This window comes from Lycium barbarum, chromosome 5 (genome assembly GCF_019175385.1).
Source record: "Lycium barbarum isolate Lr01 chromosome 5, ASM1917538v2, whole genome shotgun sequence".
Classification (NCBI taxonomy): Eukaryota; Viridiplantae; Streptophyta; class Magnoliopsida; order Solanales; family Solanaceae; genus Lycium; species Lycium barbarum.
In genome coordinates, this window is record NC_083341.1 from 20,024,525 (window position 1) to 20,047,989 (window position 23,465).

General features: G+C 37.2%; 2 protein-coding genes across 4 annotated transcripts; one reads left to right on the plus strand and one right to left on the minus strand.

Annotated features, from left to right (window-relative positions):
• Positions 1–8,235: 8,235 nt before the first annotated feature.
• LOC132639283 (uncharacterized) lies at positions 8,236–9,105 on the minus strand. Its single transcript, XM_060355742.1, has 2 exons — positions 8,659–9,105; positions 8,236–8,445 (listed from the first exon to the last, which is right to left on the minus strand). Exons 1-2 carry the CDS (start codon positions 9,103–9,105, stop codon positions 8,236–8,238), a joined length of 657 nt encoding a protein of 218 aa, XP_060211725.1.
• Positions 9,106–15,004: 5,899 nt separating this feature from the next.
• Positions 15,005–21,703, plus strand: LOC132640664 (transcriptional activator TAF-1-like). Of its 3 annotated transcripts, none has more exons than XM_060357347.1 (13): positions 15,005–15,161; positions 16,849–17,040; positions 17,226–17,270; positions 17,345–17,452; positions 17,580–17,660; positions 18,644–18,700; positions 18,849–18,985; positions 19,401–19,449; positions 19,551–19,599; positions 20,087–20,325; positions 20,476–20,553; positions 20,680–20,805; positions 21,078–21,703. In XM_060357347.1, exons 2-13 carry the CDS (start codon positions 16,981–16,983, stop codon positions 21,309–21,311), a joined length of 1,263 nt encoding a protein of 420 aa, XP_060213330.1. In that variant the 5' UTR covers positions 15,005–15,161; positions 16,849–16,980; the 3' UTR covers positions 21,312–21,703. The 3 variants fall into 3 exon arrangements, with proteins under 3 accessions (XP_060213330.1, XP_060213332.1, XP_060213331.1); XM_060357349.1 differs by having other exon boundaries at positions 17,357–17,452; XM_060357348.1 differs by lacking the exon at positions 15,005–15,161 and adding an exon at positions 15,271–15,626.
• The last annotated feature ends 1,762 nt before the right edge of the window (positions 21,704–23,465 follow it).

Here is a 23,465-nt window from a genome sequence, read left to right on the forward strand (position 1 = left end):
CCCGAATTGGGATGACATACTCCATCTCTTTTTCATAATCAAGCCCGGGGTCCCAATTTGCATAAAATTCTTTAACCATATCGATATTTGCGGGGCCAACTGTTTGGCCCAAACGACCATAACCCAGAGAAAAGATACTTATATGGATGCATTGGAACTTATTGCGCAGCTTATTCGCATCAATGGCAACCTCTGGCGCGGGAGCAATTGCTGGCTCAAAGTGTTGGAACCAGTAGCGACTATGTGGTTCTATTGCCCCAAACAACGGTGCATTGTTTGTGTCATCCTCTTCTACGGGGGTAGGCCTCTTGTTTTTAGCTCGACTACTTGAGGTAGCAGGAGCTTTGCCCGAGATTTGTTCATTTCGGCCTTTGAGACTTTATTCCCGCAATCAAACAAACCAATTAGCCCAACGTATAATCAAGAGGGTCCACCCCCACACTTAAATCATTGATATACTCATGGTGACAACAAATTTGTGGTGCTTACAAGGGGATTCAGACTACCCCATTTTATCCAATTCGTGCGGGTGGTAGTCAAATGACACTCGGGGCCATCGCTTTTTATGACAACAATTTCAACACAAGACTACACCCCCACACTTATTTTTCACAACATAATCACCCCTAAACATTCATGCCCTTTAACAACAAATTTTCTTTCTTTGTAGCATTTTGACAAACACCTAGCATGTATAAAAGTATTTGTCATTCATTCACTTAGCAAGCTAGGGATTGTTTTCAAAAATTTAACCCAACCCACATATCCACACCACCCCACACTTAATTTTCGGCCATTGCACATCATAATCCACAAACTTTCACATGTCACATGCTAGACTTTCATGAAGAACGAAATTAATGGAGGGATTGGGGAAGTGGGTTTTCCATGGAAAACAATCCTACCCTTAAAATAAATCATAAGAAAAGAGGGAGAAAGAGATATATACCTTGATTCTTGCAAAGGATGGAAAGGATTTGAGGATTTGGGAGGAAGAAGGTTTTTGGTCATGGAGGGTTTTGATTTAGAGAGAGAGTGAAAAGGGAAAATAAGAAAAGAGAAGGGGAATAAAGAGGGCTTTTACGTTTTTGTTGTTGCTGTTTTTCTGATTTTTTATTTTATTTTGTTTTTTTAATTTTTCGAAAAAAAAAAATTAATCCTGGAGCGCCACCTTGGGCGGCCCCCCCAAGAGGGTTTCTCAGAACCTTTTTTTTTTTCTTGTCATATGGATCACCGTCGAACGAACGTGTGCATTGCCTGGGGCGACACCCAGAGTGTCGCACACGGTCATTTTTTTACCTGAACGACTTTTTGCCTCAATTCCAACCTCGTTTAAGTGCTTACCTTGCTTTTTCCTTCGAATTGCCACTCCAAAATCCTGCAACATGAACAAATGTGACCTATAATTATAAAAACATTGGGTTGCCTCCTAATGAGCGCCTTAGTTAAGTCGTGGCACGACACTTTTTGTGATTTGTTTTTCTCATTTTTTCATGTTTTTTTCTTTATGCTACTTTTACAAACACGGGTTGCCTCTCGATGAGCGGTTGATTTAACGTCACGGCACGACGCAGGCTCTCTCAAGCCTCTTCTAGTTCCACTGAGATCTTCTCGCGATCAATGACCTCTCCAAAGTAGTGCTTCACTCGCTGCCCATTTACCAAGAACGACTTGTCAAAATTCAGCGACTTCAACTCAACTGCTCCATGTGCTGTCCCACGCACTATCTGAAAGGGCCCGGACCACTTACTTTTCAACTTTCCGCCGAAAACCTTCAGCCGAGAATTATACAACAAGGCTAGCTGCCCAAGCTTAAACTCACGAGGTTGGATGCGCTTGTCATGAAGTCTCTTTGTCCTTTATTTGCACATCTTCGCATTCTCATATGCATGATAGCGAAATTCATCCAACTCGTGCAATTGCAACAATCTCTTTTCTCCAGCTTGTACCATGTCTAAATTCAGCTTCTTTATTGCTCAATACGTTCTATGCTCAAGTCAACCGGTAGATGACATGGCTTACCCAAGACGAGCTTATAAGGAGATGTGCTAATAGAAGTTTTGTAGGCTGTTCTGTATGCCCACAGAGCATCATCGAACTTCAACGACCAATCTTTCCTACTCACGCTCACAGTCTTCTCCAAAATTCACTTAATTTCTCTATTCGATACCTCCACTTGACCACTCGTCTGAGGATGATAAGCAGTCGCTACCTTGTGTTTCACTCCATACTTGAGCAACAATATTACACCTCATAGTTTTGTACGTTGAGATTCGTTAGGTGTTGGTTATTTTAATTGTGGACACTGGAGTTACCTTCTAGGATATATGAGATTATATGTGCCTATCTTATGGTTATGAGGGTTTAAGTTCATATAGTAAGCTATGGAAGGATTGGAGAACAAGTGAATTAAGGAAATTAAGTTTGTAGGAATTTTGGAGAAAAGACAGGGACAATTTTGGTCCAAATTGAGGAAGGGATATCTCCTAATATACTAGGAGTTTTAAAGTGAAACGAAAGCCTAAATTGAAGTTCAGGAAGTCTAGTTTCCAACGCAACAAACCGCGTATCGATTCGACATCGGAATCAAATGTTATGAGCATTTTAAGACAAACTGCCAGAGCAGGGTATTAACCTTGCACGAACACGCCTGTAGGTGGCGCGAACGCGCAGAGGAGCACTGGGCAACTATGCGCGAACGCGCAGAGCAATTATTAAGTCAGTGCCAACCTACTTCAACCCACTATATAAGGGTCAAAAACCCTCATTTATCCCCCAAAAATATTCTAGAAAGCTCAGAAAACATAGAGGGATATATATATATATATATATGTATGTATCATAGAATTGAGGAATTTGAGTGATTTCAAGTGGTGGAGCACTAACCTAGGCTCGGGTAACGTATAGTTGTGGTTATAGTATCGTCTTGTGGTGGATTTTGGCTTGGATTCAAAGTAGATATTGAAGATATTGTTGTTCTAGTAAGAACAAGGTATGGATCTCTCTTTATTGATATTGAATTAGGTTTATTTACAAAGATAGAGTTATGAAATCATCGTGTAGTGGATTAGTTGGTTGAGAAATCGGGTAAACATCGTGTGGGATGTTTTATGGAGTATATTGGTATTGATGATGATGTTATTGATGTTAGTGTTATTGTTGTTATCTTAAGAAACAATGAGCTTAAGACAAGTGAGCTTCCAGGTATGTTAAGGCTAAATCCTTCTTTCTTAAGGCATGATTCTTTTGTTGTGAACCTATACATGATATCTTCAATAACCCTGTTTCTAAAGATACCAAAGCTTATAGTTCCCGATGTTCTTATGATATCATTGAGCTTGTTTCGTGACTATAGATGTTATTCATTGGTGTTGATCTCATCTTATAATTTTGTTCTTTCAAAGTGAGATATGTTCATGATAATAATTCCATAATGTTAATCGGAGGTTTACCGACCTTACATCACTCCGATGAGTTTAGAAATGTGTACCTAAGCAATGTTTTGTAGGACATGAATAGAGTGCTAGTAGAGGATCCCTAATGAGGTATTTGATGCTAGAAAAGAGGCTTATGATGTATGTCAGGATTTGGTTAATGTTTAGTTAAGCGGGAAGAAGTCCTAATGGCCCAGAACTATGCTTATAAGTCTTATGTGATCATGTACGCAATAATGGATAAATGATGACCATGAGAAGTACATAGAGATTACTCATGGAGGTCGGGTCATGATGTTGATTATATTTACCACTGGTCCACAGCCAGTTGAGCAGATTATGTATCACTATTTACCACCATGCTACGGCTGGTTGGGCAGTTATACCACCGAGCTACGGCCGGTTGGGCAGTTACCACTGATTAGTCGGGCAGTTGCGCTCTACCATTGGGCGATAATCGGATGGGCAGTTACCACCGTGCTACGGACGGTTGGGCAGTTACCACTGATCAGTTGGGCAGATAGCACCAGGATGATACGTAGGTCAGGATCACAGTATTATACATAGATGTAGTTAAAGACATGAGAATATAAAGAGACATGCGTAATAGATTCTCATTAGTAAGCCAGTTGTGCCAAGTTGATTCTTATCCTTATTCTTTGTAGCATATGTTTATTATGTTACATTTCCGCCTTACATAATCAGTACACTATTCGTACTAACGTCCTTTTGCTTGTGGACGCAGTTATAGACAAACGAGACGAGGACCTTCCACAGTAGGCTGCCTCCAGGTACTAGTCTTGATTGGTGGGCTCCACTTCTTCCTGGAGCATTGCCGAGTCTAAGTTCGTATATGTATTTTTGTGTGTTACGGGTATTTCGGGGGCCCTGTCCCGACTTGTATACTTCAGTCATGTTCATAGAGGCTTTGCAGACAGTTTCTTATATACAGCTTAGTTATGTCTTGCCAGTGGTTATGTCGGCATCGTGGGCCCATTGTACATATACATATGCATGATATTATATTCATAGTTAGCCTCCTTGGCCTTATTTTGCCATTCGAGACATAGAAGATGCAAGTTACAGCTTGGTTCGCACGGCCCCAGTAAGGTGTCGGGTGCCAATCAAGCCTTACCAAGGTTGGGGTGTGACAAATAATTTATCAAAAAGCCGGTTGCAAAAGTGCATACCTTGATCGCTGATGATGGCTCTTGGGGTTCCGAATCTCGTGAATATATTATTCTTCAGAAATCTTGCTACCACAATAGCATCATTGGTGGAAGTGCAATGGCTTCCACCCACTTCGAGACATAGTCTACAACAACCAATATGTACCTATTCCCCTTGGACGGTATGAAGGGACCTATGAAGTCGATACACCATACGTTAAATAGTTCAATCTCCAAGATGCCCTTCAAAGGCATTTCATGATGCTTGGAGATATTTTCGGTTCTCTAGCAGCTATCGCAAGCTCTCACAAATTCATGAGCATTTTTTAACAAACTAGGCCAATAGAACCCGGACTGCAGTACCTTCGCAGCTGTTCTGTCACCAGCGTAATGTCTACTATAGGGTGACACGTGACATGTGACACTTCTCAAGAATCGCGGGGACCTCTTCCTCTGTGATATATCTTTTAATCAGCTGATCTGTGTCAACCCTGTAGAGATAGGGCTCATCCCATACATAGAAACGACTATTATACAAAATTCGCTTCTTCTTCTAGTGATTAGCACCAGGTAGGGGTGGACGTTTGGTTCTTCGGTTCGATTTTTTCAAAGTTTGTTTCGGTTTTTCAATTTTGGTTTTTTGAAAATGGACACCGAATACCGCACCGAATTAGTTCGGTTCGATTCGGTTTTTTGAAGTCGATTCGATTTTTCTAATTCGATTTTTTTCAGCATGGGCCTGAAATGGGCTAATTCCTGCTTGTAAAATTAGGTGTGGGCGTTTTTATCAGTCAATAATCGTTTTATCGAACAAGGTCAATTTAATTTGGTGGCTCTGCGCAGACTGCAAAGTACTGATTATTGAATGCTTATTGATTGTTTCAAAATGAGATGCTTTATATTTATGACGAAGTCCTATAGATAAGTAAACATAATCACCAAAATGTTTGACTTCTATGTTAACTTCCAATACCACATTGTTTTGTTACATAACTTAAAACACATAAGAGGACATAGAAGTTGATATCATACAGAAAATAATACTAAGCAGCTAAGAAGCAACAAGAAAATGGATCATGAACAGAGCCTATCAAAGGCCAACATGAGCAACAGTGACCAAAGGTTCTGAACTTCTGATATACATAAACCAAACAACTGAAGATGTACCAATATTAGCTATATTCAGGACAAACATCACATTTAAGAATGAATACTGAAAAATTTGAACTCGTGATGTAATCTTTTGCATTATGGAAGTCAAGTTGATCATTAAACTGACTGCAATTCATCAGTTCATTAAACTGAGGACAGAGGAGAGGAACTGAGGAAGTGAGGAAATGAAGTTAGAGCTTAGGTTAAGTGAATGAAATGAGAGTGGGTCTATACTCTATAGGGATGGGCTTGGATAAATTAATTTGGGCCTGAGAGAGTGGACTGAGTGTTGTAAAAAAAATTGTATTCATGTAGTAAATCTTCAAAAAAAAAAAAAGTTAATCTTCGGTTAAACCGAAATACTGAAGAACCGTTGACCCGGAACCGAACACCGAACCGAAATACCGGATTTGTTATTAAAAAAAATTGAAACCGAACCGAAACACCGAAAAACCAAATTAATTCGGTTCGGTCCGATTTTTTGATTTTCGGTGTTTATGTCCAGCCCTAGCACCAAGGGGATAAATATTACTCACTATAAGTTCACATGTCTGCATACCATGGCACCTCAGCTGACTGAAGAGCAACGAGTTGTTCATCAGGAAAAGTCTCCCTAATCACCATTGCTTCATCTATATGTTCCCGATCTTTCAATCTCGCTAAGTGGTCTGCTACTTGATTTTCTGTGCCCTTCCGGTCAAGAATCTCAATTTTAAACTCTTGCAGCAGCAACACCCAATGAATAAGCCTCAGCTTTGCATCCTTCTTCATAAACAAATATCGAACTGCAGTGTGATCAGTATAAAAAATTACCTTTGTGCCCACCAGTTATGATCGGAATTTGTCAAAAGCATACACTACCGCCAATAGCTCCTTCTCTGTAACCGTGGAGTTCTTCTGGGTTGCATCAAGTGTCTTGCTGGCATAATATATCGGGTGAAATATCTTGTCCCTCTTCTGACCAATGACAGCTCCCACAGCAAAATCACTTGCATCGCACATCAAAATAAACGGGAGAGACCAATCGGGTGCGATGATAATAGGAGTAGACACTAACCTTTTCTTCAACTCATCAAAAGTCGTCAGACAGGCTTCATTGAACACAAACTTCATATCTTTTTCTAACAGCTTGCACATCGGATTAGCAACTTTAGAGATATCTTTGATGAACCGTCGATAAAAGCCTGCATGCCCAAGAAAACTGGGCACTTCCGGAACTGAAATGGGTGGTGGAAATTTTTTAATCGCTTCAATTTTCGCCTTGTCAACTTCTATTCCCTTGCTCGATACTTTGTGCCCAAGAACAATGTCCTCTCGAACCATGAAATGACATTTTCCCAGTTAAGTACCAAGTTCGTTTCTTCACAACGAACCAAAACGACATCAAGATGGTTCAAGCAATCATCAAAAGAGTTCCCAAAAACAAAGAAGTCATCCATAAATACCTCCACATGGTTTTCCATCATATCGGTGAAAATAGCCATCATGCATTGCTGGAAAGTGCCTGGAGCATTGCACAAACCGAAAGGCATCCTCCGGAATGCAAACATGCCATATGGACAAGTGAATGTGGTCTTCTCTTGGTCCTCTGGTGCAATCATGGTCTGGTTGTAGCCCGAATATCTATCCAGAAAGCAATAATAATCGTGCCCAGCCAATCTATCGAGCATCTGATCCATGAAGGGTAACGGGAAGTGATCTTTTCTGGTGGCGTTGTTCAACTTGCGATAGTCAATACATATCCTCCAACCAGTAACAGTTCGTTGCGGCACCAATTCATTCTTCTTGCTTTCTACCATAGTCATGCCCCTTTTCTTCGAGACACATTGTACATGACTGACCCATTTGCTGTCAGAGATGGGATAAATAATGCAGCTGTCAAGCCACTTGATTACCTCTTTCTTCACCACCTCCTTCATAATTGGGTTCAATAATCTATGGCATTCAACACTGGGCTTGCTATCCTCCTTTAATAATATTTTGTGCATGCAAAACGAACTATTAATACCTCGAATATCAGCTATCGACCACCCAAGGGCTTGTATTCAATCTCTTAGCACTCGCAATACACATTCAACCTGCACATCAGTCAAATAAGCAGAGAGGATCACAAGTAATGTGTCTCCACTACCCAAGAAAGCGTAGCGAAGATGAGGAGGTAATGGATTCAACTCAAGAATAGGAGCCTCTTCGATAGATGGTTTTGGCTTCTTCCACGACTCTGGTCTGTCTAACTCCTCAAATGGTGTGTTTGCTCGCAAATAAGCACATGAAGTGTCAAGGATGCTAAGACACTCCTCGACTTCTGCATCAACCATCAAGTCTTTCCCATACACCAAAGCTGTCTCCAAAGGATCTCGCGAAGCTAGAAATTGATCTAACTTTGCATTAGTGAGCTCGAGCTCCACCACTGTAATCATTTTCAACTCCTCATAATGGGCTGGAAGCTTGGTAGCTTTAAACACATCAAACGTCGCCTCTTATCTATCAACTGTCATGGACATCTTCCCATCTCTAACTCGGATCACAGCGTCAACAGCTGCCAAGAATGCTCTTCCCATGATGAGAGGAACACTCTTATCTGCCTCATAATCAAGTATAACAAAATCAACCGGCAGAATAAATAGACCCACCTTCACAAGAACATCTTCAATAATACTGTCAGGATAAGCAAGAGATCGATCAACTAGCTGCAAAGTAATAGTCGTTGTCCTAGGCTCACCCAAGCCCAACGTTCAGAATACGGAAGTAGGCATCAGATTAATACTAGCAACCAAGTCACATAATGCTAGCCCAACTTTAATGTTGCCAATAGTAATCAAAATCGTGAAGCTACCCCGATCTTTCAACTTTGGAGGAATTTTACTCCTCACTCTAGAACTGCACTCTGCAGTAAGTGCAACAGTCTCAAACTCTGTCCAACGCCTTTTGTTCGCAACCACATCTTTGATATACTTAGCATATTTTGGAACTTCTTGTAAAAGCTCCACTAAAGGAATGTTGATGTGTACCTGTTTCAAGAGTTTAAGAAATTTTTTACAAGCCGAATCTGCTTTTTGATTATGAAGTCGTTGTGGAAAATGAGGGGGTGGTCGAACTACTTCCTCTACGGGTTGCTCTACGACTTTCGGCTCTGGCTCAGCTCGCTTAGCAGGGATAAGTTCTGCTTCTGCTACGTTCTTCTTTTTCGGAGGCACTTCTTCAAGTTCTCTGCCATTCCTCAAGTTGACTGCCTTGCACTCCTTGTGATTCTTCTCAGTATCACTAGGAAGAGCACCCAGTGGTTTGACATTCTGCATAATAGCCATCTTCCCTGTTTGACGCTCAAACTCATGAATAGATTTTTGCATCTCACTCTGAATTTTCTGATTCTGCTGCTACGTTACTTGTGTTTGAGCTATAAGCTGCTTCATCATCTCTTCCAAATTGCTAGTTGGCTGAGCCTGTGGTTGCTGATAATTGTTCAGCTTGTGGAAGTTCTGCTTCCCGAATGGAGGATTATAATTGTTTCCATAATAGTTCCCACGATTTTCGACACCACGGTTCTGCTGCCAAACATAATAGACAGTTTCTGGGTTCAATGGGCAATTAGAATAATCATGAGGCTCACCACAACTTACACATGCTGCTTGTTGAATATGTTGAACTGGCTGGACCTGTTGAGCTTGAGGAAACTCCCTCAACATCACATTAGTAAGAGTACTTATATCAGTTCGAATAGCTGCAACATCATCTACTTGAAGAACCCCAGCAGTTTTCTGTGGCAACCCCCGGCTCGTCTCTTGATACTCATAAGCACCTTCGGACATCAACTCAAGGCGAGCTTCTATCTCCTCATATGTTTTGTTTAAGATCTGCCCTTGAGCTGAAGCATTCAACAAGGCCCTTGATTCATGCTTAAGTCCTTCTACAAAATAGTTTCCAATGATCTCCTTCGGCTGCATGCAATGTGGGCAATCTCACAAATAGCCCTTATACCTTTCCCAAGCGTGTGTCAGAGATTCAGAGTCCCTTTGAGTGAAGTTAGAAATTCTCCCTTGCAGCTCCTTTGTTTTCTTGGGTGAGAAAAAACTGTCGATAAATTTATTCGATAATACCTCCCAAGAAGTGATAGAACCTGCAGGCAGATTTGTCAACTTTTCCCTCGCTACACCAATCAGTAAGAATGGAAATAAAGACAGCTTCACATAATCGTCGGGAACATCTCTATATTGAAAATTCTCTCTCAACTCCACGAATTGCATCAAGTGCTTATGCGGGTCTTCACTAGACTTACCCATATACTGGCACGTATGCTGCACCAGCCGCACTATTCCTTCTTTCAGCTCAAAATTTCTAGTAATGTCAGGCATGATGATAGCCTTAGCAATAGTTGCCAGACTAGGTCTAGCATAACTGGAAAAAAGAATATGTTGTTCTTGTGCCCTCGCAACATCTCTCACACCCTGTTCATCCCCGTTTCTGTTTCTTTCCCTTTCTGTCGCTTCCAAAGCAAGTCTTGCTGCTTCCTCAGCCATTTTTCCCTGTCTGTGTAAAGTTCTTTCGATTTCGGGATCAAGATCAGCTAACAGTTTTCCTGAACTTCTAGTGCTTGGCATAAACCAGAGGAAGTCACACAAGTGGACCAACAAAAATAGTAAAAACTTGAATAGAAAAACAAACTCAAATTAGAAAAACAGTAAATCTTTCTAAGTCCCCGGCAACAGCGCCAAAAACTTGTTGCTCCCAAACTCACACGCAAGTATACGCGGTCGTACAAGTAATATAGGATTTTTAAGTCCAGATATCGTACCCACAGAGACTTAGATTCTATTGTTAAACTAATTCAAATTCAAATGAACTATTCAAGGAAGTAAATAAAGATGGTTTTGTTTTGACTAACTAAAACTGAAAGGTAAACAATTTATGATGGGTGTTTTTGTGACTGAGAATATTTCGACAAAGATTGTAAGGTTTATCAGATGATGGAGAGTTCCAGGGTCATGGCTTTCGACAATTCAGTTGATCTTCTGACATTTCTACCTATCTTATTTCCTGGGTTACCAGTTGAGGGGTTAATTGTAACTTTATGATATTCTCTCGAACTACTCACAAGCCTGTAGATGTTGCTATAACGCCTATATCTCTATGGTCATCAGAGGTAACAAGAACGCATTTAATTCTCCGTATTCAACTAAGTAGGGCTAAAGTGTATATCTCTATCCTCAGTAGCGAAACGATTAGATCGAACAAACTCTATTTATTCTTATTATGTACATGAATTCCCTTTCTCAAGTCCAATTCACGCACCACATATAATGTCTAACTATGATAATCAAACAATTAAGCATAAGAATAAATAAGCAACCCAAAATACGGAAATTTAATCGATAGAAATTGTCGTCAAACCAACTATCATGTCTTTCGCCACAACCCTAGAATTAAGAAGTTTAGCTACTCATGATTCTAGATGAACAACAAGAATTCATGAAGAAACTAGGGTTTAAATGATGAAAAATAAAATAAACCTAGAGAGAGAAAGTAGAACGGCGGCTTACAAGTCTTAAAATAATCCCAGCACACCATTTAAGCTATAGTCTAGGGCTAAAAATAAATTAAGTAGACCTAATCCCGGTCGAACTGGGAAAACTTTGCCAAAAATAACTTGGGGCGGCGCCCCAAGAAGATTTAACAGGGCCTTGGATCTCTTTCAGCTATTTTGCCATTTTGTGCGAGGGCGGCGCCCCAGGAGGCTTTTACAAGCTTCTTGTTTTTCCCACACTTCTCTTCGCTCCTTCTCGTGCACACTTGGTCCTCGATTCCCAAACTTGACCAAACTGCTCGGTTTCTAGTCATTTGTCTTCATTGTACCTAAATACAGAAAACATACCGACATAAGCACGAATACAATGATTCCATCATAGAAATTGCAATTAAAGTACTAAGAACGAGAGGTAAAGTGAGGCTAAATATCGATATTTGTGCCAAATATCAGTTGTAGTTGGCGTATCTCGTTTTTAAGACTTCTAACAAAATACCACATGTAAAATTGATGCAAACTCATTTTAGTTATCTCCTCAGAATAAAATAGACAGGTAAAAAACTACAGAACTAAATTTTTTTATCAAACGTGCAGTCAATGATATTGTCGCAAAATGTGTGCTTTTAGTTTTTATAACTAATAAAACTAAAATATATATCAATTATTTTTACAATATTAGTTATAAATATATTATTATTAATTGATATATTTTCAAGAAACAACATGTATCTTAAATAGCAAATTTAATATCAGTTATAAAGTAACAGATATTTTTGCAAATATTAACTTTTAAGTTTTGATAATTAACTTTATTTAAAATTTAAGTTAACTGTGTAATTACACTTGTGCAACCAAACAGTACGCATGTAATTACGTTGTGATATTACTATAGTGTGTAATTACAGTTCCAATTACCAGGTGGCTTTCCAAATAGACCTTTAGGGCCTGTTTGGAAAGCCGCCCAGGTAATTGGAATTGGGTGTAATTGGCTGTAATTACACAGTTTGGCCTGTTTGTTTGATCAAGTAATTACACAGTTAGGTGGGAATTGGGTGTAATTGAGAGGGTGTAATTACACTCTCCAATTCTCAAGGGGGCGGGGGTTGAGAATTGGGTGCAATTACAGGGTTACTTTTTAGTTTGTTTTTTTTTTTTTTTTTTTAATTTTAATTCTTTTTATTTCTATTATTTTAATTTCTTTTGATTTTTAATTCATTTTTTATTTCAATTATTTTAATTTCTTTTTAATTTTACTTTTTAATTATTTTTATTTTTTAAAATGTATTTTTCTTTTTATATTATTTATTTTTCATTTCCTTTCTTCTCATTCCTAATCTTACTTTTTGTGGTTCCATGTAATTGCTCGTTTTTATTTATTTAATTAATTTAGCATAACGTGTTATTATTCTAATTTTTGAAACTACACCTCTTAATATTGGAAAGAATGAGTCATAGCTCCCGACCCAATTCCAATTCTAGTGCTTATTCACTGGAAATGCTTCCTTTACTGGAGCAGGTAATGGAAATGCTGAAGTTTGAGCTTGTGTTTTCCTGTCTTCTCTGCCTTGCCCACTCCACCTTATTTGCTGGAGGGAGGATACGATTGTCGATTAACAAACTTGACATATAACGAGTAACGTTATCAAAGTAGAATTTCGTTGTGAATGAGGTTATAGACTTATATTTTCCCTTTCTTTTGAATTATTTTCTTAAGTTACGTTGGAACTTACTTATGTAATGTTGGAGTTTGACCTAAGAGTATTATTTTAAACTTTTTCTTTTGGATTTTGAATTTAGGTTATATTTTTAATTTTAAGTTATTTGCTTTCACATTGCATGTTGTTTATTTTTCACTTACATTTGATGGATTTTTTGTGTCAAACATTTGAATAATGTTATGGCATTATATTTATAAATATTATTTTTTTGTCAAACATCCAATTCATGACGTTCTCACAAAAACAGTTTTCTTTTAAGTTTTACGATTAATTAAAATTAAATATTACATTAATTTGAAAAATATATATGAATTATTTTTTACAATATTAGTTAAAAATATATTATTATTAATTAATATATTTTTTACAATATTGGGTAAAAATAGATGATTAGTAATTAATATATTTTCAAGAAACAATGTGTTATTAAATAAGTAATTATTTATAATTTATAAAGGCAAACATTCTTTAAATATTAATTTTAAATTTTTTATAATTAAATTTTATTTTAAAATTAAACTAACTGTGTAATTACATTTGTGCAATCAAACAACACGCTTGTAATTACATTCTAATTACATTATGACAAATAAACATGTCGTTCTAATTATACTACTGTGTAATTACTAGGCGTAGTAATTACACCAATTCCAATTACCAGGTGGCTTTCCAAACCGGCCCTTAGGGCCCGTTTGGCCATAAATACTAAAAACTTTTTCACTTTTTTTGGAATTTTTGAAGTTGGAGTTGGAATTGGAGTTGTGTTTGGCCATAGTTTTTGAAATTATAGTTTTTGGTGAAATGTAGTGTAAAAAAGTAAAAAAAAATTGAAAAATAAGTTTTCTTGTTTTTGGTATTCCAGAATACAACTCCGGAAAAAATTAAATAATTTTTATGGCCAAACGCTAAAAGTTAAAAAAGTAAAAAAAAATTCTGAAAAAAAAAGAACGATTTTTATGGTCAAACGCCCACTTAATGTTTTTCCCCGGTTTGCTGTCCTTGTTGGCAAAGATTCTGATACAGCCCCCTCTTTCCCAATCGCGTGGCTTGCGCTAAGCCGTTGAATTCACCAATCTTAACCGTCCATTTAGATCCAAATCGAGCTCTGGGCCCCACACTGATTTACTTGCTTGTGGGATAAGCCCGATCTTACACGTGTTCCTCTTTTTATTACTAGTATACTACGGGGCCTCAATTTTAGTAAATTTAGATTTTAACTCTTGGATATTTGATTAGATATATTTTATCTTCGTATTAATCCAAACGTGTATTTTGAATTCTTTTAACGTGTAAAATAAATTCATGATGATTATAATTGTTTCATCACTTAATAACTTTTTTTTTCAGTACTCAATAACTCGTGTTATATATTAAATTTCTACTATTTCACGTTAATATAGTTTTAAAAATATTTTACATGTAATATATTTTTGTAAATGGACCTATTCAATAAAAAGGGTGATCCGGTGCATAAAACATTCTGTATTAGCAAAGTTTTGGAATGAACCGCACGCCAATGATGTAGACTGCTGTACCATAACTCAAGTATTAGTGACTCCTTTCACAGTCCCGTGATCTATTACCGTCACTCCAGCTTCAACTCCAAATTTAAAATTTCAAAAAAAATGAAAAATATTTGGTTTTCGTGGCAAAACGCCTACTTACATTTTACTGCCCCTTTCTTTCATTCAGCGGATTTGAAATGAATTATCCAATCTGGTTAATATTCCCATTATGTTATAACTAAATTGTTTGCGGAGAACAGACCACGTCAGAGTCTGACACAACAAAATTAGTGGTAGTATTAATTAAATTAATTGGCCAATTAAAACCCCACGACACGCAAGAGACGCGTAAATCAAGTATTGAAATGACACGTCAGAATAATAGGTTACGTAGGTACGAATTAAATAAATACACGAAATTCAAACACGCCAGCTCAACCACTAAAGCTCCGTATGTACAGAAGTATATATCTACGTATACGTGAGTAAGCTGTTTTAGATACGTACACGTGTTCGGTGACGTGGATCTTGCCTTTGTTCTTTCATCAACAACAGCAATGTCACATGCTTTTTATGTGCTCGTCTTTCTCATTATTTATATTTATTTCTGTCTAGAGAAACAAAGTAGATACAAAATGCAGAAATTTTGATTAGAGTTTGAGGTATGTACAAAATTTTTATGATTAATAAATTTCTTGAAATAACCTTAGATAGAAGAATATGAAAGTCGCGAATTAGCGCAGAAAATTAAAAGGTAGTTGAGTATCGACTCGCTTTTTAATAGAATTAGGCTTGTTGGTAGTTTGGAGCACGTGTTTGCCTTTCATATTAGCCTTTTTCATGTAGTTTTTGCTTTTCTATATCTGTTACAATATGTTGTTGCCTTTTTTCATGTAGTTTTTTACTTTTTGATATGTGTTACAATATGTTGTTTATTGTGTTTCTGTTATCACACCATTTTTGCTGTTGTTACTATTCTTTTTTGTGAATGATCTGTACTGCTTTCATAATTAGTTGTCATCTTTTGTTTACTGTCGAATTTCCTCATTCATAACTACTTTTATTTGTTGCACCCGAGTCGAGGGTCTTGCGGAAACCGTCTCTCTACCGCACGAGGGAGTGGTAAGGTCTGTGTACGTTCTACCCTCTCAAGACTCCACTTGTGGGATCACACTGAGTTTTTGTTATTGTTGTTGTTGTGAAATGTTTAGGCTTCTGAAGCTGAATACAAGTTTGATCTCTTGTGAATTCTGTTTAATTTTCTGTACTGGAGGATTACTTTCTGTTAATTTATGTTATTTTCTATTGAAGAGAATTCTTGAGTTATGATTGTGATAGTAAAAACAGGAAGGAGAATAAAAAAAGAAGAAGAAAAATAAGAGCAATAGAGTAGAGCTGGGAGTAATTGAGATTTCTTTAAGGGGCATATAATTTCTTATGATAATGCTTAGAAATTAAGAAAATTTGTTAGTCCATGAAACGTAATTTAGAATTCATGTAACAATGTTTAATTATTCTTTTGTTTGATATTTTCTAGTTGTAATTTAGGTGTGTTGATGTCTTGATGAGGACTAGTTTGTCCTTACATCCTAGGTAATTCTATAGGTTCATAGTTTTGTAAAGTTTGTCTTTTTATTTGGTTTTGGATGAGGAGTATGAATGGACTATTATGCCCCTGCTTCTCTTTCTCTCTGTTTTACCTGAGTTAATTTCTTGAAGGGTCAAAGTAATCAGATTTTTTGACAAGTAATTAAAGTAATAAAAAATTATCCAATCAAAGAATTTAAGAAACCTGAATATTTCTAAAAGCATTATGTACAGAAAACAGATTTTAAATTTTTCGAGGAAGCTATGGTCTTCAAATCTTCCCTTATGTTTGCCTTATGTTGCAAAGATGACAGCTTTTCCGACCAGCAGGGAATGGATGCAATCAGCTAAAATCTGTGTTAAAAGTTTGGGCTGTAGAAACTATTTCATAAAATGTCCAACTTTGAAGATGTTACATAGTATAAATTTGACATTTAGAGTAATTGAGGGTCTTTATCTAAATATTACTCTCTTTGAGTGCCAGCCTTTAAGTCTCCTATGTGGTCCTCTACCAATTTTCTAAAGATGTGTTATGTATTTTCTTTGCAAATTCATATACAAAAACTTAACGTTTACTGGAATATATTAAAGACGGATTAAACTTCTCAGAGTTATTTGCTTCCTCAGCTTCGGATGTTTTTCTGCCTAAATCCTTTACAAGTTAGACCATACTTGTATTAAGAAAGAGGGAAGTTTTTTTTGTGCAATCCTTGGTCTTGTGAAATGTTGTTGCTCACATTTGACGGGCTTTATTTTATGCAGTTGGCATAATAATCTTTACCTCCAACAAACAACGCTTCAGTTCCAAACAAGTTGGGATATTGGTCAGTACCTCCAAAAGCAAATAAATCATTTAGCAGTGAAATAGTAGAGCATTTAGTTGCTTTCTGACACATGGGAAATAATGAGGACGAGAAATCTTGTAAGCCTGAGAAATCATCTTCAACTGCACCAGTAAGCAAATACAGAAATGTGTCTTCTTTAGTTTGTGTAGTTGTTTGACATTGTTCTTCTATGCTTCAGAATATTTGTGGCTCGTGTCTTTGAATGTCCTCTATGTTAGTTTCCTCTTTTAGTCTTAATCTCATCTTTGAAGTTCATCTCTGAGTAGTTAGCAAATGTCTTCCCTCTATTGACAGGATCAAAGCAATATCCACGTGTATCCTGATTGGGCTGCTATGCAGGTTAATCACTTTCTGCCATGCTGTTAGATATTCTTTACCATAGCACTAGTGATTGTTGATATTTATGTAAGCAGCTAAATCTTCAGGCATATTATGGTCCTCGGTTAGCTGTACCTCCATATGTTAATTCTGCCGTTGCACCTGATCATGCTCCTCATCCTTATATGTGGGGACCACTGCAGGTACTTTCGACTTTTGCAGGCCGAGTTTTTCTTTTTAAATTTTTGCAATTTGCTTAATCTAAGTGCTAGGTAACAGTTTATTGGGCTTTGACTACAGGAGTGCTAACTAAGATTCTCCTTTTTTTAGACTATGATGCCACCTTATGGAACACCATATGCAGGAGTCTATGCGCATGGTGGTGTTTATGCGCACCCTGGAGTTCCTATTGTGAGTCCACATTCCATCATTATCGTTCTTTTATTCTTTTTCAAAATCATGAGTGTTTCTGATTCTTACTATGCTTTATAAAGTTTTCTACATGTAATGTGGAAACAGGCCACTGGCAACAGTAGAACAATGCTGGTGGCTGTTAACTTAGCTGAACCCTGTCCACACTTTGCTATGCCATCCAATTTAGTTTAGATTTTAGGGCATCGATCAACAGCTTAATTCATTGAGCTAGGCCAGCTAATTTCTTAAAGGAACTGAGAAGAAGTAACTTCTGAAGAGAAGTGAATTGTTATAACTATGTTAACAGTAAATGGAGTGTGAAAAACAAGCAGTTGATTGATTTTGGAATTAGGCCCTACAATTAACCAACAATCATTTCCAGTATCTACCCTATTAGGATTTAGGAGTGTACTGCTCATCTGTTGGTAAGAAGAAATATGAGGGAGAAGCTTGTTTTGATTATTAATTTTTTTTTTTAAAAAAAAATTACATGGGGCCGCGGGGGTTGTTAGGGAAAGGGGATTGCAACGTGAGGATTCGAACCCTCACCAACAAGGTGAAAGTTCAGGAGCTACTAGATCCCTACTTTTGATTATTAATTCAGTTGAATATTTATGGGTTGGCTCAAGCTAATGGTGATCATTGAAAGAGGATATCATATCAAAACTTGAACAACCTCTAAAAGTCCATATTCTTTGCACGATGTTGACTTTTTCAACTTGGTAGGATGCATGTGTCATCTCTTGATAAGTTAATATTTCATATGCACTATTGGGAACTTAATACTTCTCAGTGAATAAAATAAAATAAAATATAGGAATTCCATAATTTCTAAACATACTTGGATTCGTCATCTCCATATTAAGCATATGATTGTGAGTTCCCCTAGAGTTACTGCGTCATACAACTCTAGTGACAGAGTTGTGGCTACAACTTATGAACAAGCCCATCTTAAAGATTATTCGTTTTTCTGATTCCAGGTGTCTTGCCCTCAGGGTACCGGAATGACATCATCTCCTGCTGTTAGCCAAACCATGGTATATATGACTTTTAGTTCTTTCAGCTTTTTTGAACTTATTTGTATTGGGGAATGCCGACACTGACAAATTATTCTTTCCTTTAGCTCAATCTAGTATACTAGCACCTAATGGTGGGATTGAAGCTAAATCACTCTACATTGTGTAGGATACTGCTTCTTTGAGTATGGACACTTCTGCTAAGTCTTCGGGAAATACTGAAAAAGGGCTTAATGGGCTTGGAATGTCAATAGGAAATTGCAGTGTTGACAATGGTGATGGCACTGACCATGGACCTTCACAGAGGTTTGTGCAATACCAGTTCATGCTTGAGATCATACTCACTTACTTCCACTGTTTCAATTTGTTTGTTTTACTTTCCTTTTTAGTTTGTTTCAAAAAGATTGTCTCTTTCCTAATTTGGCAACTCTTTAATTTCAACATCCCACAAGGCATGTTTAAGACCACAAGATTAAAATGCATTTTGGTACATTATACATATCTTTAATGCAAAACCACAAAATTTAGAAGTCTTCGTTACTTTCTTAAACTCTATCCTCAGTCAAACTAAGACAAACAAATTGAAACGGAGGGAGCAGTTAAGAACCTTGCTCGACTCAGTCATAGATAGTATACATAATACAATCACTGGTCATTCTTGAGAATACATTGTCATCCTGTTAAAGATATTGACTAATTGTTAGATTTCATGCTATGACAGTGGGCAAATTGAAGGTTCAAGTGATGGAAGTAACACACACTCAGCAGAGGTATGATCTTCTGAGATTTATAAATCCATTTGTGTCTATTTTTTTTTTATTTGTTTTGGGAAGAAGGCTGTGGTTGCTGATACTTTCTCCTCATACTCTAGGTGGGTGAGACCAGTAAGAAAAGAAGCCGTGAGACAACTCCTGATAACTGTAAGAGTTTGGTCTCTTTATCACTTTGTATCCGAATTTCAATCAAGTTCAATAGATATAGGATTTACTTATTTGTGAAGTGTGGAGTTTCTTCAGAGTGAATTTTTAGTCCTTGCTTTTATTCAATTGTCTTGCTTCGTTTCCTTATTTCTTGACGTTAGTGTCAACTGCTGTAAGGTCCTGGGTTTAAGACTACTGACGGTGGCATCAGGTACATGCAGTAAATACACAAACTTGAACGCTAAATTACTGGTAAAACAATTGGACCAAATGGTTTGCCTTTCTTTTTCCAGCCATTAAACGTGTACGGCATTTGCTATTGTGGGGACTTGCTTAGAAGTATCATTTTCTTAAATTTCGTCACTTGATCTCTTAAAACACTGTTGATGCATTTACTAGAGGGTAAACAAAAGTGAGAAAACCCCAGTTCGGACGTAGTTTGACTGATTTCATCTTTTGATCTCTCTGCTCTTCAAACCTTTTACAGCTGATGATCGGAAGAGTCAGAAACTGTGCAGTCCACAACGTACTAGGGAGATAAACGGCCCCTCAGAGAAGGGAACTTCTGTAGCTGCTAATCCTGGTAGCACAGCAGAAACATTATCGGGAACAGTATTTCCTGCTACTACTCTGGAACTGAGAAATCCTGTTGGTACACTAGTGAAACCTAGTCCAACTAATGTTTTACGAATCAGCCCTGCAGTACCGGGCGAAGCCTGGTTACAGGTATATGCATCTACCAGGTGAACTTTGCTTTGCTTATTTTGACGTGACCTTGGGTGTCTGCATTTCTGTTTTGTATATGAATTTGATGCGAACTGTGTTTATTATGTGAAAAATCTAAGTTCTAATTGTTAAATGCAACTATATTTTCAGAATGAACGTGAGCTGAAGCGGGAGAAGAGGAAGCAGTCTAATCGAGAATCTGCAAGGAGATCAAGGTTGAGAAAACAGGTAAGAGGGAAATGTCAACATTACAGAATATCGCGATATTCATTTAATTTACTATATGGCCTATGAGCTGTTTTTATATACTTTTTTCTGATACACATACTCTCTGTATTTCCCTCCTCCCTCCAGGCAGAAACTGAAGAATTGGCTATGAGGGTTCAATCTTTAACCTCCGAAAATTTGGCTCTCAAATCAGAAATAAACAAATTCACCAAAAACTCTGAGAAACTGAAGATTGAAAATGCTGCTTTAATGGTATGAGTTTGACTCTTTGTTAAGTAGTCTTCAACGGAAATTTTTACTGGCACTAGTTGTGTGAGACTTCTTTTTGTCTTAGAAGTTAGTAAATCAAAAGTTTGTGAACCCAAAAGTGAGAATTGGGTCCACCAACTTGTGAGATAGAAAGAAGGCTTACACAACTAGTGTCAGTTGTGTGAGGCACATAATAAAAATTTGCATCTTCAGCTGTTAGTGACGGCATGTATCTTTGTTGTTTGAGCTTACTAAATGTGACCTGGATCGCGCAGGAGAGACTGAAAAATAAACAACAAGGACAAGCAGAAGAGGTAAAATTAGGTGAGATCGATGATAAGAGGCTGCAACCTGTTAGCACGGCGGACCTATTAGCAAAAGTCAACAACAATGGTCCCTTCGATAGAACCAACGAAGGTGAATTTCATGAGAATAATAGTACCCCTGGAGCAAAGCTTCATCAACTCCTTGATGCAAGCCCCAGGACTGATGCTGTGGCTGCTAGATAATCATCATCAATTAATAGTCATGACCGTGCCTTCGACTTTGAAAGATGTTAAAAGTTTGATTGTGTAATTTTGGTGCAAGTTCAAACTAACTGCTAACTGCAGCAGAGGTACAGTACAGAAGAGCAGTGATAGGACTCTGGAACTTAAGAAATCCTAATTTTCACCTAATTGTAATTTAGCCATGGATGAAGCTGAGGAGTCTTTTTTTTTTTTTTTTTTGTCCCTTCACTTCAGAGTACCATGTTGCATGATCTCCTGTAAGATTTTGGCTTGGATGTCTAAAAGTATTGCCTAGGGAGAGCATTCAACAAGTGATCTTTGAGCTGTATTTGGTGTTAATAACTGATGTCTAGTATTGAGAGTTTTTATTATCGAAAATGCTTACAACAACATACCCAGTGTGATCCCACAAGTGGCGTCTGGATTGTTGAAAAAGCTTGTTTTAGTTAAACTTTTGGTAGTGCAATGTTATGCACATTCTCACCCTATCATCATGCTCAAAATAGTACTTGGAACGGGCACAAGAGACCATCAGGCCTTAGCTGGTGGTGTACCTGGTATTTGCCCAGGCACATATGTGGTACTAAGATAATATTACTCTCATTAACTGTGAAAATAAGCTTTTCTATTAATTCCATATAAGCCAACAAAGAAGTACCTTAAAAATAACTCACATGGGCTGTGGGTATATGCAACACTTTAAGAATTTGAGGACTGAATTAACAAGTTGCCCAATACCTAATATTCTACTAACTAATATTAGAGAAAATAACATGCAAAACAACCCTAACTTTTATCGAGAAAATCACTAATGCAGGCAACAAATACGCTAATACTAATTAAGATGAGAAAAAATTCCTAGTCTATATAGTATCTTCTTCTCTTGACGGTCCTGAGCGAAATTTGAAAACTAATAAGTGCTTCCGTCCTCTTCTCAACCCCAACAAGTTTCACTAATTCAATGACTTGATCTCTCTTACGCTCTACCTTCACAGGCACTGGGATTGTAGCCCTCCCAACCACAACTTCACCCGTAGAAGTTCCTGGATCGTCGTAGCAATTTTCGCGAATCACCATCAACTTCAATATCTGACCAAAAGGATAGCTACTGAAACGTATCTCAATGTCCTCGTCCCACACTGGCGCAGGCCTCCCTATTCTTCTGTTTGTGCTGAACTCTCTCCCGCTCTCATCGCTCACAATCACACGATAAATCCCGTCCAAAGAATACGGGAAAGTGCCTTTCAGTAGAATAATATTTGAAGCTCTTCTAATTAAAAGCTTAATGACATATTCTTCTTCCCCACAACAGTTCTTGTCATCGCGGTAAAAGTTATTGTTGTTGTATCTTCTACGGTTATTGTTGTGTAAAGTTGCTATATCATCGTGATCGGATGTCATCGGATGGTAGAAACTTCTTCGTGAAAAATCCATGAAGGAATTATAATTAATGGAGAGGGAGAAAGAAAGAGACAGAGAAACCTCTTTAGGTACTTGGTGTTTGCGTAGTATTATAGCATGTTTGGCCAAGCTTATTTTTCCCCAAAAGTACTTATTTTTTTAATAAGTGTTTATTTAAAAAAAAAAAAGTAAGGTGTTTGGCCAAACTTTTGGGAGTAGCAGAAGCAGTTTTTCAGAAGCTAAAAAAATAGTTTTTGCCCAAAAGCACTTTTTTGAAAAGTACTTTTGAGAAAAATACACATAGAAGCATTTTTTAAAAGTTTGGCCAAACACTAGTTGCTACTCAAAAGTATTTTTTAAATTAATTGGTCAAACACAAACTACTTTTAGCCAAAAGTACTTTTGAAAAAAGTAATTTTTTTAAAAAAATAAATTATTTTTAGAAGTTTGGTCAAACAAGCTATTAGACTTTTATACAGGTTTAATTAGTTAGAACACTAATCAAAACTCTGTACACATCGCAAGGTTTCTCTATAAAAGAGTTTAATTAAATCAGGTAAGTTTAACGCCTATTATAGGTAGTTTTTTTTAGATATTTTTCCTTTTTCAATTTTAAGTTATAGAAAAGGTAAATAGTAATAGAAGGTAACTTGGACTCTATATTCTACCGAAATTATGACCTTGTTTACCCAAAAATATAAAGAACATATGAAAACTTTTTATACATTTAATTTTTTTCCTTCAGATTTTAGA

Coding starts and splice junctions, on each gene's coding strand:
- LOC132639283 (XM_060355742.1), bottom strand. CDS start 9,105: ATGCAAAAATCTATTCATGAGTTTGAGCGTCAAACAGGGAAGATGGCT. Junction 8,446..8,658: donor GTTGGACAGAGTTTGAGACT/GTTGCACTTACT, acceptor ATTACTTTGCAG/CTAGTTGATCGATCTCTTGC.
- LOC132640664 (XM_060357347.1), top strand. CDS start 16,981: ATGGGAAATAATGAGGACGAGAAATCTTGTAAGCCTGAGAAATCATCT. Junction 18,701..18,848: donor CTGCTGTTAGCCAAACCATG/GTATATATGACT, acceptor TACATTGTGTAG/GATACTGCTTCTTTGAGTAT. Junction 20,326..20,475: donor CGGGCGAAGCCTGGTTACAG/GTATATGCATCT, acceptor CTATATTTTCAG/AATGAACGTGAGCTGAAGCG.